The sequence below is a fragment of the Leuresthes tenuis genome, unplaced genomic scaffold (genome assembly GCF_036924035.1).
Source record: "Leuresthes tenuis unplaced genomic scaffold, fLeuTen1.0.hap1 SCAF_21, whole genome shotgun sequence".
NCBI classification, from domain to species: Eukaryota; Metazoa; Chordata; class Actinopteri; order Atheriniformes; family Atherinopsidae; genus Leuresthes; species Leuresthes tenuis.
In genome coordinates this window covers 20,084,784-20,104,621 of record NW_027325375.1, presented here as the reverse complement: position 1 = coordinate 20,104,621, position 19,838 = coordinate 20,084,784, and the positions used below count along the sequence as shown (strand labels likewise).

Here is a 19,838-nt window from a genome sequence, read left to right as displayed (position 1 = left end):
CTGAGGCACACTGAGGCACACTGAAGCAGACTGAGGCACACTGAAGCAGACTGAGGCACACTGAGGCACACTGAAGCATACAGAGGCAGACTGAGGCAGACTGAGGCACACTGAAGCATACAGAGGCAGACTGAGGCAGACTGAGGCACACTGAAGCATACAGAGGCAGACTGAAGCATACTGAGGCAGACTGAAGCATACTGAGGCAGACTGAAGCATACTGAGGCAGACTGAAGCATAGAGAGGCAGACTGAAGCATACAGAGGCAGACTGAAGCATACAGAGGCAGACGGAGGTACACTGAAGCAGACTGAGGCACACTGAAGCACATTGAAGCATACAGAGGCACACTGAAGCAGACTGAGGCACACTGAAGCAGACTGAAGCAGACTGAGGCACACTGAAGCAGACTGAGGCACACTGAAGCAGACTGAGGCACACTGAGGCACACTGAAGCAGACTGAGGCACACTGAAGCAGACTGAGGCACACTGAGGCACACTGAAGCAGACTGAAGCAGACTGAGGCACACTGAAGCAGACTGAGGCACACTGAAGCAGACTGAGGCACACTGAGGCACACTGAAGCATACAGAGGCAGACTGAAGCAGACTGAGGCACACTGAAGCATACTGAGGCAGACTGAGGCACACTGAAGCATACTGAGGCAGACTGAAGCATACTGAGGCAGACTGAAGCATACAGAGGCACACTGAAGCATACTGAGGCACACTGAAGCATACTGAGGCACACTGAAGCATACTGAGGCACACTGAAGCATACAGAGGCAGACTGAAGCATACAGAGGCAGACTGAAGCATACAGAGGCAGACTGAGGCACACTGAAGCATACTGAGGCACACTGAAGCAGACTGAGGCACACTGAAGCAGACTGAGGCACACTGAAGCAGACTGAGGCACACTGAAGCAGACTGAGGCACACTGAAGCAGACCGAGGCACAATGAGGCAGATTGAAGCAGAGTGAGGTACACTGAAGCAGACTGAGGCCCACTGAAGCATGTCTTTGACATGCTTGTTTTTATGGAGTATTTTCTTTGTTTTGTTTCAGTTTAAGCATTTCTATCACGTCTCAGATGTGGGTGGGAGTTAATCTAGCTTCAGATCTTCTCCAAATCTAAATAATATGTCACATATACTGTATGTGTGTGTGTGTGTGTGTGTTCATAATGTTAAATTAGCTTGTTATTAGATGAAGTTATATTCATAACTGCATGTTAAAATGGGCCATGCAAGACAAACTAAAGAACTTGTCCAAGCGGCTTGTATGTTTTATAGCTATGTTATGTTCAAACATACCAGATTCATTACTGAGACCTTTTACTGGTACAATCAGCCAAACAGAACAGGGAGATCACCATTTCTTATATTTCAGTAAAAAAAAAAACCAGAGAACATATCAAGTAGACCTTGTTAATCTGTGTAGACAGCGCCATCTGTCATCTGAGTCTGTGATGGTACATTTGCCTAATCTTCAGAGGGCTGATATTGGGACCAAAAGTGGGGATATAACAGCAGTGTGCTTATGACCTCATCATGAAGTCATCTGTCTCTAAAAGGACCCTTTAATCTCCTTTACTTATCCTTATCCTTGTATGACTGAATCACCGCAGCAAAGTGCTTCAGCTGCTCCTCCTGCAGCAGAGGCAGTGCTTTGAGACATGTAACCTCTGAAAATCTCTTATACATCTACCCTCACCTTATCATTTAGCTTCAGATTACAAGGCAGGGATGATGGACAAGACCCAACTGTATCTAAGAACAAGATTACTGGCAGATTATCAAACTGGCTGGTGCCAAGTCTGGCTGGTTTGCACAGACCCTTGGGTCCACATGATCAAAGGCATCCGAGTTAAAAGAACTGCTTCACACTAGGCCGTAGCATGGTGTGTTTCGAGTTGTGCACGCATCCCTTTATCAAGGTACTTGACCTACATTTGAGCTGACTGCCTTTGTGGTAATTACATTTATCTTTGTACACCTCTCCCAATGCCTTGCAGGTAAAATAGTGAAACAATCTGTAAACACCCCACCAGCATCCTTGAGACCGTTTGTGGGGCTATTCTGTCTATTAATCAAGTAAACTGGGTAAGAAATCTTTTTACAATAATAACCATTTAAAAGAGAACAAAAGAAAGGTGTCTGAACATGAACCATTCATTTCCTTGGCATTTCCTTGCCTTCTGGTACTAAAATGAGAACCTTGGAGTTATTTATGACCAGAATTTGTCCTTTGACGCACATATAAAACAGGTTTCTAGGACTGTCTTCTTTCACCTTCTTCATATTGCCAACATTAGGAACATCCCGTCTCAGAGTGATGCAGAAAAACTGCTCCAAGCATTTCTTACTTCCAGATTGGACTACAGTAATTCTTTATTATTGGGCTGTCGCACAAATTCTCCGAAAAGCCTCCGGCTGATCCAAAATGCTGCAGCCAGAGTTCTGATGAGAACTAACAGGGGAGATCATATTTCTCCAGTTTTAGCTTCTCTTCATTGGCTCCCTGTTAAATTCAGATTTCTCCTCACATATAAAAGCTCTCGATGACCAAGCTCCATCATATCTTAAAGATCTCATAGTTGGATATTTCCCCAACAGAGCACTTTGCTCTCAGACGGCAGGTTTACTTGTGGTTCCCAGAGTTTCTAAAAGCAGAAAGAGGCAGAGCCTTCAGTTATCGGCCCCTCTCTGTGGAACCAGCTGCCAGTTTGGCTTCAGGACAGACACCCCGTTTACCTTTAAGATTACTCTTAAAACTCTCCTATTTGATAAAGGTGACCCTCAGGTGACCTTAAAACATCCCATAGTTATGCTGCTATAGGCTGAGACTGCTGGGGGACCTCCCATGATGCACCTCTCCTCACTCTGCTCTTTCAAATGTTGCTTGTTGAAAAAAAGACCAAAATCTATGAGACTGAAGGGTTTTGTGTCTGAGAAGGTGGTCAGCAGCACAGGAGCACCACAGGGCACTGTACTCTCACCGCTTCCTTTCACTTTATAGACCTCAGACTTCCCGTACAACTCACTGAGAAATATCCAGATGACTCTGCAGTTTTTGGGTTTATCAGAGGCACTAAAAGAAGGCCGACTCTATGCTGGTGCAAGTGTGTGGGGGTATAGCAGGAGTCCTGATGTCATAACTACTCATCTGATCGATCCGTGCTGCTGAGATGGGACCAAACACACATCATGAGTATTCAATCACCAAAACCATTTTCATTTGGTCTGAGATTGAGGTGATTTTTATGTTATTGCAGGACAGCCTCAGAGCTTGACGAGTATGAAGTTTAAGAGCTTTGTGCAGCTCAACATAAACAGTAGGTAGATACTGAATTACTACTTCGAACAAATGAAAAGTCCTCATTCCAGTTCTTTCTGTCTTGATTGCAAGAAAATTGTTGCTTTTTGCCGAAAGAGTGCCTCAACATATGTTGCATCTGCTCTACTCTTTGCTCCTATTATGGCTGAGGATAGTTGTTTTGCAGTTCTGCCTTCCTGATGATACCGTGGGATGGATAAAAATCTGTACATCCGAAGTGGCAAAAATGTTTGCATATTTCTGTATATCTTCTACCTCTTGCAAGACCTCGTGTAAAGGTCCACATAATGACGTTCAGCTGACGGGTTCAGACCAACAAAAGGTCAACACAGCACATGTGAGTCTCTTTAAAAGGCTTACAGCTCCACTTTTTATTTCAGCCAAGCTGCTGATTCGTGTTTTTTTTTTTTTTTTGCTGCAGCTGTCTGCACATTTCTCCTCCACCTGCTCTTCACCTCTGCAACACTTTCAGCACCTAGAAAACATTTTTCTCGAGAGCATTCATGTTTGAACCATTTCTGGACAAAAAAAAAACAAAAAAAAAAACTCACCTCCTCCAGTGGACTGGCAGAGCTTTGTTTAGAAATGCTGCTCTTCCACCTGTCCGCCATGTGGTTGACCTCATCCAGCTTTTGCTCGCAGCTCTTCTGTGCATTTAACAGCGTAACTTCGTAGAACTCCTGGATATCTGCGGACATGCATATATTTGAATTATTCGTGTGTTGTTGACAGTTGATTAGCAGTCACTGAATGACACAACTGAGGTTTTTCGGTCAGCTAATCATGCACAGCCGTTCACGTAACAAGGTTTTGCTTCAATGCCCGTGCCTCAACACTGACGACATCACCGAAGTAACAGAAGCTTTCAGCTCACAAACTTGTTGATGGATCTATAAAGACCCACTAAAAGACTTCCTGACTTATCTACTGAATACTGTCAGACAGAAGTCTGCACATTCTCTTGAGCTTCTGGCTTCAACCCCAATATCAGCAGAAACATCAGACTTTATTCGACTTTAATATCTGTAACTCACACAAGAAGAACACAGCTGAATGTGCTGCAAGTGTGCAAGTGTCACATTCAGGTGTAGCTTTGTTGTAATTCCACTAGATGGCAGTAGTAGCATGTCATCCGATAACATCCACCTCTTTGGATTAGTCCAGTCTGCCGTCTGGTGCGACATGTCTGCACATCTTTTGGAGTAAAAACCCAACTGAGGACAAGAGAGTTTCAGACCAGTCACATTCTAAATGTCTTTTGATCTCTGCAGAACATGTGAAGAATCGAGCCTTCGTTCGTCAGCATCAAAAACAGCAAAACTATGACAAGTCGTGCGAATAAAAAGCCGAAGAAATAAGGAAGCAAAGGGGAGTCCAAGACAACTGAAATCATCTGCAGAACCATGTGACAAAGGGATCCAACAATAACCGCTGAGAGGAACGGTGAAAACATCAGGCAAAGGCCACAGCTGGGGTGACATACACCTCCCACTGTTCACAAAAAAAAGAACGGGATAGGAGAATTTTCTGAGAAGTTGCAGAAGCCCTTTCTCTGTAGCCCAAGTCAGTCTCGGATTGTTTAAATCTAAAGTTTGTTTCCATTAAACTGATCATAGTTCAGCAAGTGAGGGTTAGTTTTTCAAAATCGTCTTCCTCCTCCTCCTCCAAGTAGCCATCAGAAATCGATGGGTACATCTCCATGCATGGCAATATTCCAATAATAACCCAATTTAAACCTCACTCTGAAGACACTAGCGTGCAAACAGCCTTTTCTGATCAATCTAATCACACTATCAAGTCCTACCAGACTTTTTCAGGCTTCTTGCAACACACAGTGTTGTTTTATACCTCAGTGAAATGAGGAATATGGATATAATTTCGGAGAACTACGCACGGAATTATGGACCAAGCACAGACATACGGAAACAAGGCATGAAGTCAGATTACGGCTGCAAAAATCCTTTAAAGCCCTTTTCTACAGTGTCAGTCTGCAGCCTGTGAGTCAAGTTAGTTTCATACCTTTTGAGTCTCAATTTGTTTTCAGATAACTGACCAGGAGTCAGAGTTTAAAAGTCATTAGTTTTAAAGCAATTTGCTCCAGGGAGCCATGTCACCGGGGCCCATATTGTTACGGCTGACTAGTTCACACTTTAGTAGTCTTTTGCAACCACCAAATCCAGGTTGTCTTCACTAAAATAAGCTGCAATGATCTGCTAAAAAGGCTCCCACATAGAAATATTTTAAACTGGCTCTGGTATTCCCGAGACAGAGTTAGCTCGAACCTTCAGTTTTGGCTGCGTTTGTCTTGGACTGAGACTCTCCTGCTCAAGTGCAAGAACCCAGTGGTATTCAAGGGTTGTATATTGGAAATTTAAAGTTATCAACACAGACACAATACTTCATCTTTTAGCTGCCCGATAAATAAGCGGTTGCTTCTCGACGTGAACTAACGATAGTCGGCTGACATTACCATAACAAAAAACCAGGGTTCCCTACAAGAAATGTTCAAATCTGTGCCATTTTTATTAAGTTTTTTGCCACCTTTGCCATCTGCAAAACAACTTTTACCTTTCCCTGAAAGACAAAGAGCTGAGATAGTTTCAGAGAGAGCCATCAAACACGCAATTCCACTTTATTAAATAGTAAAAACCACCACTTTACGGTTCAAACGAATGCTCCCGTAAAATTTACAAAACATTACCTGAGTGCGACCCCAACTAAAGGTAACCGATGGTGATGTTTGCTTATCAACACTAGCAGCAGGGTACAGCTGCTTGGTTTGAATGTCAAAGTTTTAAAGGTATTGAGTCATAAACCATTTAAAATGTTGACTTCATTGTGGACTTCACAGTTTACAGTGTGTGAAAAAGAAAATAACAACTTCCCCGTTTTCAGGAGTGACGGGCAAAAAAACAGCACCACCAATAAAGGATCCACTCCATTTTGAATTCAGGGCTCAACTTTGGTGGAAAACGGGCATTTTCCTCTAAATAATACGAAGTATCAAGCTTTAATTGGTCCGTCGGTGAGTCGTTCAACTGTACAGCTCGAAGCAAAGCAGAATAGTCGGGATGATGAATGGGTAATCCACCTATGGATCCACTCTGTGATGATGGGGTTTAGCTGGGGGCCCACGCCACTGGCCAGATTAGACAGCACCTAATGCTTTATAAGATGATTACTTCTATTTCAGGAGCCATTTATTCCCTTCCAGACTTCTGTTTGACTGCATTGCACGGACCTACTGTTTCTAATCACTGCCCGAGGTATTGGTAAGAATTGGTAAAGCCTAACGGTGATTAATAAAAGTTTAAAAAGGTTAAACTTTTGAAAAAGTGCGAGAAATCATTTGGCAAACATATCGGTAGCTGAAGTCACTACAATCTTTTTTTCTTCTCGTAGTAATATGTAGGGAAGGGGGGAAGGGATAAGGAGGATTACATGCAGTAAAGGGCCAGAGGTCAGAACTTGAACCTCATATATATATACATATATATCTATATATATATCTATATATATCTATATATATATCTATATATCTATATATATATCTATATCTATATCTATATCTATATCTATCTATATATATATATATATATATATATATATATACATATATATATATATATATATAGATAGAGGTACCTCACAACTTTACCAATACTGATTAGAGGAAATGGTTGTAATGCACCTATTCCACCTAATTCCAACGCTGAACTGCCTGCAGCAGGTCAGATCCCAATTCGGGCGTAGCTCTCTAAAAAGGAACATTTGTAATGCTTGGGATCGTTAGCACAAGATATGAGCGAGTTTGTGGAGAACATCTGGCGCAGGATATTACGTAAGCATACTAATGTAGGGAAGATTACAACGAAATGAAAATGAAAAGAGTGCCTGTAAGTGAGCCATATTCCGTGTGTAAAGCCACAGGTTAATAACACTCAGGCAGGGATTCGAACAAAAGGACGGTAACAGGAACTGGTCGTGAAATCGAAAAAAGATCTGGCACTGAGCGAAGGAATCCCGTTCATCCTTTCATTTTCTGCAGCCCCTTTTATTCCCGTTTTCCATCGCAGAGGGGCTCGAACTGAGCGGTGGCGGCACAGACCAGGAAAAGCTGCCAGTCCTGTCACCATAGTGACAAAAGGAGACCAAGCAGCATATACACACATGAGGAGAGGTATTCATTGTTTCAAACATGGCTAACTGGCATGACTCTGGTTCCACATATCTTCTTTGTTGCTGTCTTATAATCAGAGGAAAGTAAATAAAGATGACAAATGATAAAGCTCAAAGCCGTGTAAAGTTGGCTGTAGTTGACAGGCCTTCAGACCAGAGTCTCTGCACAACCACATTGCCAACATAACTTCTCGAATGCACACGGCAGATTGCCTCATTTACACCTAAAATCTCCTCTAAGGCTAGCTTTTGCACAGCAGTGACCACAAATACTCGGTCGTTACCATTGTTGTAAACTATTTCCAATTAATGTAATGTAGACTTTGGACATTTTCTGCTTTTTCCACCCATTTTCAGTTCCGTCCTTGTACCTGATCATTTTCAAAAGAAAATGTTCGTTGTTGAGCCTCTTAACTCTGACCTATGACTCATCCGAGCATGAAAGGCTCCTAACTGAAGGGATGGTGTCTCCGTCTCGGTCTCAGAGGCCAGTGTTGTGTCCACAACTTAGCAATGAACCAATTTCAAATTGTATTTTTATGTTAAAAAAAAAAAAAATCCAACAATGGAATGTCCTTCAAGAAGCCTGGAGAAGTATTCCCAAAGACTACAGTGCTCAGAACAAATATTGACTTTCAAGCTATTGTCCAAACTTTTTCCTTGTATACTGTATTTTCATTTATGTTTGCATATGTGTAATAAAACGCTGTACTTATTTACGGCATTTGAGGCAACACACTTGGCTCGTGACTTTACTGCAGGTGTTAGATGATCCCCCAGAAAGTTAGAAGCTTTGGAATGAATTTCTGACATAGTCCACAGCCTCCATAACACCACAAGGACAACAAACAAATGCACAGGTGCAAAGCTCACATGAGCTCACAGATGCTGCCGGTGCTGACTGAGCAGAAAATAAAGTGTTTATGCAGTGAGAGCGAGACCTCATTCTTGCACAGCATTCCTGGGGAGGTCTGTCCAAAAAAGCCGCTTGATTTGTCACTCGTCACTTTTTTCTGAAAGTGTAGCCGGCAAAAGTTGGCAACAATGCGCATACTGGCTCAGACTAAGGTGCCATACAACCCACTGGAATGTTTGGGTGTAAGCCAGGCAGTAACTCAATTGTTCATTATGATATGCGTATATCATAAACTAAATATCAATGTTTCTGAGATTTTCTATCGCAAAGTGTTTGAAAAGTATGCAGGAAGTAAAGCCTACTGATGTGCAAACTGACTGAACATCCCAAATCCATAAAATGTAGTATGAGAACTTAAAGAAGCTATCTATCTCTTAGAAATATACATGTGTGCATGTTAATGTGCCATGATTTGGACCCACAACCTGATAGCGGAACCAACTTATAGAGATTTTCTAGAATTAAGTGTTTTTTGAAGGTTAAGACTTGGTTTTAGGGTCAGGGATGGGACCAAGTTCTGGTTAGATTTAGGGTAAAGGTAGGGTTAGGCAATGAGTTGTGACAGTTAAGGTTAGGGTAAGGGGCTCGGGAACTCGCTTCGCCAAACAGACGATCCCCACAGGGATTTAAAATTAGGCGTGTGTGTTTTCACTAGGGATGTAACGATTACTGGTATTACAGAAAATCGCGGTGAAATTCTACGCGATAAAGATGACTGTTTATGTTTGAATTAATGTCATTATCTCGGTGGATTATTGGGATATGTAAAGTTAGCCTCATCCAAGTCACGTGAGCGACTCGCGACCGTGTCTCACATGAACACGTAGCTTGTAACGTAGGCGTCGACAAAAAGCACGGCGGAAAGCAGTATCTCTAGTCCTAAAATGCAACAACGTTTTTTCCGTTTTGAGACACTTAGGAGCTACTAGCTAAGTAGCTACTACCTGTGTTAGCAGCAGTGTTGCTAAGTGTCTCCAAATGAAACGGAACCGAAGGCACCCAGTCTACTTCTAATATTTTAGTATGACAAGAAAATCACAAGATTTCGTGAAATTATTTGAATGTATGTGTTTTTTGGACATTTGTACAGCAATTGAGAATATCGAGATAATATCGTTTATCACATATCGTTAACCGTGATAATTTGGTCACCATAATCGCGATATCAAAATTGCCATATCATTACATCCCCAGTTTCCACAGACCAAAAAGGTGGAGATGTTGTTAAATAAATAGAGAAAGACACTCAAGTAAGACCAAAGAGTCTCGGTCGGAAAAGATTTTCTCTAAGAACAGAAAAATCCATGAAAAACGCAACAGAATAAGGAAAAATACCACATCAAATTTGAATAACTTAAGGGAACAACAAGAAATCAACACAGAAAATAAAATAAAAGCATTTACTGATTAGAGCACGCACGCAAGTTAATATTCTCTGTAACAAAAGAAAATCAAATCAAAAAGACATCAAGATGCTAACTTCTGTTCATGTGGAAGTAGAATTATCCCTCCACAAAATGAACAAAGTGTGCTTTATTCACTACGAGCAACAGTCCCCAAAAACCGCCCGTCTGTTAAAAGATGCACATGTTGTAAAGACCGGTGACCCGGTGCACAAAATAAAGTGGTGGACCATAAGCAACAATCAGTGGCGGATGAGCTTTGTGGACGATTCTTCGAGCCGCCGACTGGAGAGCAGCGGCAGCTGGTGAGAGTAGTCGAGTCTTTTCCATAAGGCGTGCGTTACTGCCTCATCAGCTTCTGAGAAACAGGTAACAGAGACTCACTGAAACAGTGATACAGTCTGCGTCTTGGGTTACACATGCAGGCTGCAGATGCACCGTCAGACTGAAATGGTTTTAATCCTTCCAAACACCCCAGCTGGGACTTCAAGAACAGCTGCAAAAATTTGCTGCAATGTGTCAGCCTTCGAGCTGCAGTCGGGCTCGTTGGTTACTCAGTCCCAAAGTGATAAAGGCAACAAAGTGTGCTTCCTTAATACGGTTTCATACGAGCCAAGATGGAGTGAGAGTGCTGACAGACAGATGTTAGGATGATGTTACCCAGAGCCTCAACTTAGCTTCTGTTTCTCACAAACACACACTTGCACTTTCCCCTGGTTTCACAAGACGATGGCAATAAAAAAAAAAAAAACTGGCACTCCTACTTAACGTATGGAATCTGGATCCCTGTTCCACCATTTTTGCTTGTTCAAAAGTCTGCCAGATGGCCAGGTAATTTCTTCTGTTCAGCTCTGCTGACCTGAAACAGAAAACACTCAAAATTCTGACCTCAACTGACTGTTCAAATGAGCAGAACACACGTCAACGTGTTCATTGCGACTGAAATCATATCGCATCGAAGCTCTGAATGCCGGGCTAACACGCCCACATGATGCGGTTAAAGGTCAACTTGCTTTTGCATGTGTACGCTCAGCTAGACTCAAGCTCTGTGCACGCTCCACAGATCCCATCCCGGGCGTGAACCTGGGAAATAACAGAAGACGCAGAAACAAAGTAGAAGAGGCCATTGACAAGAGAGAAAATGACCACAATGGATAACATGCATGCAACCACAGCTCGACTCACCATTCAAACATAATGAGGAACAAGTTACCCGGTGAGCTAGAGGCTGACCTTGACTTAAGAAACTGAGCCAATGCGCATCAACAGCCAGTATAACTCTGCCGAGACTCTTACAGATGCAGGTTAGCCACCTGCGACTACCACTCATTTGTCAAAGCCAACATCCGAGACCCATTTCAGCCCGCTTAACAAACTGCTGCCGTCACCGTGGGAACTGAAACAACAGCAAGGAACCGACAGCAGCAGTGCTGATCAGAGAACATCCAGGTTCCGGTAACAGGGTCACTGCTGCCCATGTACCGCAGCTGAACCAATACGGCGTTCCTTTCTTGATGTTCGCAGCGGGTCTTAAAGAGGACAAAAGGATAACCGATCCGTCTGTTCATTTATCGAGGTCGTACGTTTGATTGGAGTATGTCAGAAAAGCAACACTTTCAGAGGACTTTTTCCATTTTTACTGCAGAGGAGGGGACACGACAACATTCCAGCACATTTGAAGAACAGTGTGGTTACGCCATGCCACTGCTTTCTGCGTTTCCGGATAGAATCCGTCGACTCCGCCTGCAGGACAGCAGCTCTGCTGATCACACACACACACACACACACTGATACAGACAAATGTTGTTTACCCTGGACTGACTGACAGCTATGCTGTTCCCGTTGTCTGGAGGCAGAGCAGAGAGACTGTAACTGCCTCCATGGCAAATTGCAACTTGACGATTTAACTATCAAAACTGCAAAATCATCAAAGGTCTCATAAATTAGACAGCCGGATTTAAACGAGTCGGCTGTTTATGTGGCAGCTGGCGCTCACGTGAAACGGTTTACATGGCTGCCAATAAGTGAGCAGCAGACGTACCTCCACAGAGAATCCACCTTTTTCTAAAAAAAAAAAACTCTCCCTCTTCCTCAGGCTTTATTTTCTGACACCTCTCAAAAAGCTTTGAGCCCGCCTCACCTCATCTTCCTCACTTCCTTACAATGCCGGCATCAGCATGTGCGGACATGATGTGTGGCTGAATCAGAGGAAAATTGGATTTCTGCGCGTCAGATCTGCTGATTGGCAGCTAAAAAAAAACAGCCACTTCTGCTCACCACCCAATCAATCAGATTGCCCTTAAAGGAGCCGGATTATGTTCAATTGTTTCTCTGAGATATTAGGAAAAAAATGCTTCTTGAAGGCCAGACGGCCCCTCAACAATCTGTTTCTGATCATTACGATCAGTTTGAGTAATAGCACAGTTAAACATCTTGATAACGACCCTTTATCTCGCCCACCGGACGAGGTGTGACGTTCCCAGACCGCACTGGTGGGAATTTCTTTCGACAAAACAATATCAAAAATCCTCCTCGCAATGCAAGAAAGACCCGAACTAACGTCTAAAATATCCGGGAGTGGCCAGCTATTTCTCAGAAGCCGATCAGACTGTGTTTCTGCGGCAGTGGAGAGGTTTCACGATGGCGTCAATGGAAGAGACGCCTGTTAAACTGACCGTTCACAGCTGGGCTATAGTTTGACTCATTAGCTGAGTAGCTCAGTTTAAAATAGTGTGACGAGTAATCTGTGAAAACTGATGTCGTTTTGTCATGTTGCTTTTTTTTTTTTTTGCTCATCGGGAAGAGATGCATTGCATTTTGGGCCAAGCAGTTTACAAAAAGGGTCCAGCTGTCATGACCTGTGGTCGTATGTGGACCACATATACACAAGTGTGTGATGTGGGTCTGAAGCACAGACATTTTCAATAATTATTGTACAAACAGTGCTTTAGATACTTCCTCTATTGCAATCTATATCATTTGTATGCATATCATATCAGAGATAATGTAGAATATTCCTTAATCGTCAAAGCTCGTAACTGAAATAGGACAGAATGTTGCTCATACTCCTCCTCCTTTCCTAATATTTATCCACATGAATCACAGTTAGCGAGACGGGACATAAAATAACCGAGGGCCGCTATAAAAGCCGCGGCCGCGAGGAAACGTGGGGCGGGATCACCTCCTCTGTCTCATAAAGGATGGGGTGGTGCCCCCTCTGCTCAGGGAGATAATTAAGGAAGCATTGGAAGCTCCTTTCATGAGCATTTGGAGAATTCAAACAGCTCTCATCTTGGCTGCTGTTCGGTTACTTCCGGGTGATTTCACTCGGTCAGGAAGGTTCAACCAGACCCACAGTGTCTCACGACTGACTCATTAGAATGACTCAAAATTTCCCTCCTATCATTTTCAGTATCAGCCCCACTACCGTTTGTTGCTGACATTTGTCCGGTTAATCAGGATTAGTCACTCACAGAGGCAGCATCTCTGAGTTTTCAGTGTATTCTTACCAGTGTGCATCACCGTGGCTATTTATGCAGGAACCCTAACCTGCTCAGGAGCATGTGAACGCACCACCGACTGAACAATCAATCCCTCTTAGGAAAGGAAAACATAAAGCAACATCTGGGTGTGGACAGAGAGTCTCTTCTCTCTTTCTGAGTCAAAGGCTGTCGATGGTGTTTAACTTTCCCTGAGAAACATCTTCATGACACAAATATCGGCCAAAAGGTAAAGCTTATGGAGTCTTAAATAAAAAAAAAAAAGAGACTAAATTTTGTTCCAGCTGATTTTCCAAGATTTGGTTTTAATATTTTCATTCATTAAAACCGTCACTGAAGGAAATAAATAATTCCCCTCCCGCTCTCTTAGACAGTGGCATGAGCTATGAAATACGTTTCAAAAACTAATCACTGGAGTGCGAAAACCTTTTAGAAGTCAGCAGTTTAATCTCAGACGCTCACAATGAACCCGCCGACACTTTAAAGAACATTTAAAACAGGCCGTGTTCAAACTGAAGCCGTCTCAGTGTGGATACGTTTGAAAGATCAGGTGCTCGGTTAAGTGTCAAGCATACGTTGGCGGGGCAACCAGTTTCATGACGCGGAAAACCCACATTTAATCATTTAATTACAACTCTGAGACATTAAGGCCATGTTTGTAAACCTCCGAACTGAAAGAGGATGCGCTCTCTTGTCACATGACCACCGTTTGACGTCCGAATTTATATTTCAGACGAACATTTAACTCCGACATACACAGATACTTAAAGCCAAAGTCTTTAAAGAATATATAAGCCAAGTGCAGTGAAAGTAGGATAAAAACGACCTCTGACGGAAGTCAACCATAAACCTGAAGAAAATGCAAAGTTTCACGTAACTCTCCATGAATTTTAAACCTACTTTAAAGGCGGGACAGTATTATAGATGACCCTTTGACATTTTCGCCTTTATATTCAAACTTGAGAACTAAGATGCTCTCAGTCGACTGTTTGTGCTTCACTGACTTACCAAGAAGAGCTTCAAAGAGGTTGCTTTTGAAAATTCCCAACACTCTCTGAATGGCAGTTTTAAGCAGCTGCTCCTCTGGCTTCCTCAGTTTAGTGCAATAGTCCTCCAGAAGCCCCAGGGCTCGAGCTGTATCTGCAGAGGAGGAGAAAACAAAAGCTCAGGGTGGGATTTGGTTTGTTTTCTTAGGATGTTTTTTTTTTTTTTTTTCTATAAAAGCACTGTGCAAAAGTCCTGATCCAGCCCACATTCCTTTATATTTTTGCTTCCAAGCAGCCAGACTTGCTTGTAATCTTTCAAAGTGCTTTGGATCAATAGTTCTCCGGGCTTTCTGAAAAGTTTTTCTTTGGGCATCGGCTGCTTTTATTTATTTATTTTTACCCATTTCAGTTCAGTCGATGTGTTTTTTGGTTTGTTAAGCCTCTTAACACAGATCTATAAATCATTCAAGCATAAATAAAAGGTAGCTAACTCAAGGGATGAACCAGTGCTGCGTCTTTATCTTCGTTACAAGCAGCCTGTCACACAAACACATCATTTGTTCCCATTTCTTTTGTTGCATCTATGAAAAACACCAAAGATAACAGTTTGACAGACAGGAAATAGTATTTTTGCAGCAACAAGGTGATTCCCAAAGAGCTATTAGCTGAAAACTTGGCATATCTCAGCATGGTGTGCAGTGTGTCCTTAAAACATTTGAGGAAACTGGACAAGTGGAGGACAAAAGAAGAAGAGTCAGGCCTAAAAAAAACTATCTAGAGCAGATGAACAGTATCTTAAAGTGATGTCGTTAAGAAAGAGGAAAAAAATCCAGCAAAGACCTGACACAGGATCTGAGAGATGCATCTGGACCTTCAGTTTATCCATCTACTGTTGGCCCAAGCCTCATCAGAAATGAGCTGTCAAAAGGGTGGCTGTCAAGAAGCCATTCTTAAGGAAGGGAAACAGGGAGAAATGGCTGATATATGCCAAATGACACAAGGAGTGGACTGAAAATCAGTGGCAACAGGTCTTATGGAGGGATGAATCCTCCCCAGAGCCCGGACCTCCAAAGAAGAGCTTTGGGATGTCCTTCAAGAAGCCTGGAGAACTATTCCTGAAGACTGCTTAAAGAAATGACAGAAAGCTAGTCTAAGATGGTTCAGGCTGTGTTGGAGAATAAAGATGCTCAGAACAAATACTGACTTTAGATCTCATTATAATTGTGCCAACTCTGTTTTTTCCTTTTGATAAATTGTTACACAGATCTTTGGACAGTTTCTTATGTCCACAGACTATTCACATCAACCAGAATAGACGACGATCAAAACAACTCACCTTTTTTCCTGATCGTCATTTCTCCGTCACTCTGTGTAAACTTGACCCCTCGGTGGGACAGCAGAAGAAGAAAAAAGGGGTCTCGGTAAACTTTTCTCCACTCCACATGCGCCTCTGTAAGGAAATAAGGTAAACCGGTGGCTCTTCAAAGTGGTCCACAGCCACCAACAGAGGCCCACTGAGGAGCAATCCAATCAATGTGGAAAAAAAACTAATTCTGCAGACTAGATTTGAACTAAGTAATGGGATCAGAAGTGTCCCAGGTGTTCATACGAATAGTCATCGACGAACAGCTCAGAACAACTTCCCTCTGAGAACTTCTCAGTTTTTCCAAGGGTGTCGGATTAGACTTGATATCCGTGGTGAAGCAGCAGTTTTAACACATTCTGCACATGGTGGTGTCCGTAATACCTCTCTGTGGATCCAGGAAAAACGTCCACTGGCTTAAGAGGTGGCAGAGTGCAGAAGTGCTTCGTCATGACTGGTTCGCTGCTGGTCCAAACAGTCTCTCACAGACGGAACGGTTCACATTACAGTATGGCAGATTGAACAGTCCACACAGCTGTATGAGATGTGGGCAGAAGAGCTGGTTCACTGTCCCATACTGGGGAGTTTCTGTCGGGTGGAAGGAGCGGTCCGTCCATAGCAACTCAAGGCCAATGTTGTGGGACATCTCTGGGTAGTTCCACGATAAGAGGAGTTGTTCCACATCATCCTGCCTGGCAGTTTAAGGCAAAAGTTTATTGTACAAGTGTGTAATCCAAAATGTAGGACGCTGACTTAAAAAATAAGTGTCAGTCGTTTTCGCTTTTCTTTTCACATCCTTAACAAAACGTCAGCAAACACGTACTTCAGTGTTCCGTGTCTGGAGATTTTGACTTGACGTGAAGCCCAATGAGGCAGGTGGAGACAATTTTTGTCAATTTGTTGTTGTAAAAAAAATTCAAATTAAAAACTCTATGGCTACCAATTAATGTTGACTCCGCGCACAGATAGAAACATGCGTTTTTTTGTCTATTTGTTTGCTAGCATTCATGCAACATCACCTGCCAGCGGCAGCGGCAAGTTGAATGATTCTGCGACGCCAGGCTGGAGGAAAATACCTGCCTGCCAACTGCGGGGAAAAACGCATGGCAGTCAAATTACTCCATGTATTTTAATTTTCCTCAAAGCTGTGACCGTGCAGTCGCCACTAAATTCTCCTGACAACACACAACCCTCGAGCTGACACATCGCTAATCTTAAATCAGCCACAGAACCGAACCGTTGGACGTATGAACTGACAGCGTCGCCCACAGTTTTAAGTAGAGAGACCAAGCAAGCCATGATGACCAACGGCACCTCCGTTTTAAATTTTCAAAATAAAGTTATTAAAACACGTTGTGACTTTTGGCTTATATTTACCCTTAATAATCTATAACGAATGGGGCATATGTGGCTAAATGTATTACAAATGTATAAATATACAGATGTGAGGGACAAATCCATTAATAATATCAGCTCTTCAAATTAAACGATATATTATTGTTGACGTGTAAAGCTACTACTTTTACTTTTGAAGGCAAACTCACTCAACTTCATGAGAACATCCGGTAATTTACCGCAACTGTTTAATTTACCTTAGCAACGCAGAGGTTGATCCATATGGTTGGTCGGTGCTTCGCTGGCCCTTTTCTTGATAGACAGAATTAATAACCAATCGAATTGTAATATTTCTTCCCACGTCAGGACGGGTTGACCAATGAAAAGACTGTAAACCCGTGAGAACGGTCGGCTTGAAATATTGCTGCATTGAATGTACAGGAGTCTAGATTTTTCTGATCTCCACCACTGTATATTAATATAATTAATAATAATAATTTAATTACACTGATTATTATTATTGTTATCATTAAGTGTACATATAAAATCTTACATCTGCTGTTTCATCTTGTTTCAACATTAGATTTAATATTTTAAATATTGCATATTGAGTCATATTGAATGAAGAGCAAGGATGATGTAAAACAGCACTGACTGTGTTCGGTCTCAGCAGTGCATGACAGTGCTGAGCAGCACATTTCAAGTGTAGTGAGGTTTGGGAACGTCGCTGTCCAGAACTATTGGTCATGTGTGACTCAACAGCGGACTCTGGTGGTCAGGAAAAATACGAACTCTAACGTCAGTGCACACGCTGCTCAATAAAATTAGATGCAAAAATGATAATGAAAACAACAACACAACTACAAACAAGCAGACCTTAGGTGCGTCCACTACAGTCACTGATTTTTGTCCTCAGTAGCTTTAAAAGCCTTTTTCCTGATGCCACTGATTATTGCTTTCCTATATGAAAATGTATTTAATCTGTATGTGAAAAGTTTATAATGAACTATTCTCATTCACTGTTTATTGATTCCTAGAACAGCTTAATGGTAACAAGCAAAAAGTCACTGTGAGCGAGGTTCCTGTGAACCTGAATGAGGTCTTTTTAAACTGTCTATTGAAAGCATTGATAATTGATTCAACATTTAAATCATTTACTCATTTATTTATCAATATATTCTCCCATTACAGTGTTTGAAGAAATAAGGACTTCAGAGAAGTGGTGAATTTGATGCTACTTTTCTTTTTTTTTTTCTTGAATTATCTGGATCTTTATTTTCTGACAGATAGATTTTCTTTTCCTTGAGACACCAAATAAATGTCATGTTTTTGTAAGTGAAAGAGAAAAAAGTTTTTCTAGACCTTTTTGATGTTTTTTCCTGGATCATTCCGTGTTCTGTGACAGCAGACATGTTTTAATTTTCTAATTTTGCTGCTTCTTTTAGTACAATTTATCTTGTCAACAAGAGGGTGAAGTGCATCTTTGCCTTACCCAACACCAGAGACACTTTAGTGGACTGATAAAAAGGAATTCAGCGCTCAAATGGGCTTCACATTTCTTCCTGTACTCAAAATGAAAGCGTGTTTTCTGTTGGCGTTAGCAAGACTTTCCTTTGACGAGAAATGTTGATGAATCAACACCATTTAGTTTGCCATTTGTGTTGTGTGATTGCAGATTGTCTCTTTAATAACGTGTGTACAAAGTATTTAATGGAGAAGTGTTTCTGAAAAGTTGTGAATCACTTTAATGTATTTTTTCCTCATCAAGTTCAGAAATCCAGAAGAAAAGTAAGCCTTCAGAGCAGTGCTCCTGAAAACACATGTTTTTCCCTCCCCGCTGCTGCAAGAGTCTGTTTTGTACAGGTGATAGTAAGATCTCATTTATGCCATTTTCTTCACAGTGAGGAGTTATTGTTTGTGCAGATTGCATAAACAGCCCTTTATGACACAAAATTCACAGTATTTTGGAACAGAAGGAGCTAAATGGAGTTAACTTTCCTTCATGGATGTACTTTGCGCAGGTGAATATACATGACTTCAGCTGTGACAACAATCTCAACCCTAAAGGATTATGGGAAGTACGTAAAGTCCACATAGTCCATGTATTCAGACTAAGTCACGGACAAAGCAATTCCATCACTTGCAATGATTTGTCCAGTTCCTGGCAACCTATAAGATGGTAACTGATTAAATTGATGTTATCCCAGAATGTAGTTGATCCCAAAACTGGGATAAACTAACTTACTGGCTGGACACACGCAAAGGCTCATATTAGACCAAAAAATGTATGACTACTTAATTTCTTCACTTCTGATCAATAAGACTGCTCTGATATCCCCTTTAAGCAACTTAATTTATACTTTTCTCAATCTGCATGTTTTTGTCTAATATTTCAGTTTGTTTTTGGGGGTCATCAGTTCCGAGACAAAAACACGACACATCGCAAGTGCTGAACAAGCATTATTCAACACAATCAGAACACATCTAAAGCAACAGATAAAAACAATGAATAAAAAAATGAAAATAAATAAAAAGCAAAAACAGGTGTGAACACACTTAATAATGTCATGAAATAAATACAAAAGAGTTAAAAGGGTTCAAATAGAGCTAAAAGGGTTCAAACCAGGCTAAATGTCAACCTGGAAAAAGTCTGCAAGAAACGGTATGTCTTGAGATGCATCAGGACTTTTGAGCATGAGCTGATTCGATGTGAGAGACTGTTCCACGTGTTGATTTATTGTCGGTCAGTGAAATGTATCTTCTTCAGACAAAAACCTGTGATTTTCTGCAGAGATAAGCAACCTGAAGGCATATACC

The 19,838-nt window shown here is 41.8% G+C and overlaps 1 protein-coding gene across 9 annotated transcripts in view; it reads right to left on the bottom strand.

Annotated features, from left to right (window-relative positions):
• The window catches only part of dlg2 (discs, large homolog 2 (Drosophila)), a 97,846-nt gene extending 80,934 nt beyond the window's left edge, over positions 1-16,912 (bottom strand). For all 9 annotated transcript variants that reach the window (XM_072375697.1, XM_072375700.1, XM_072375702.1 and 6 more), the window contains exons 1-3: positions 15,660-16,912; positions 14,346-14,477; positions 3,891-4,027 (exon numbers count right to left, since the gene is read on the bottom strand). In XM_072375697.1, coding sequence (XP_072231798.1) covers positions 3,891-4,027; positions 14,346-14,477; positions 15,660-15,678 — 288 coding nt within the window. In that variant the 5' untranslated portion in view covers positions 15,679-16,912. The remainder of the gene's footprint in view (positions 1-3,890; positions 4,028-14,345; positions 14,478-15,659) is intronic.
• Positions 16,913-19,838: the final 2,926 nt, after the last annotated feature.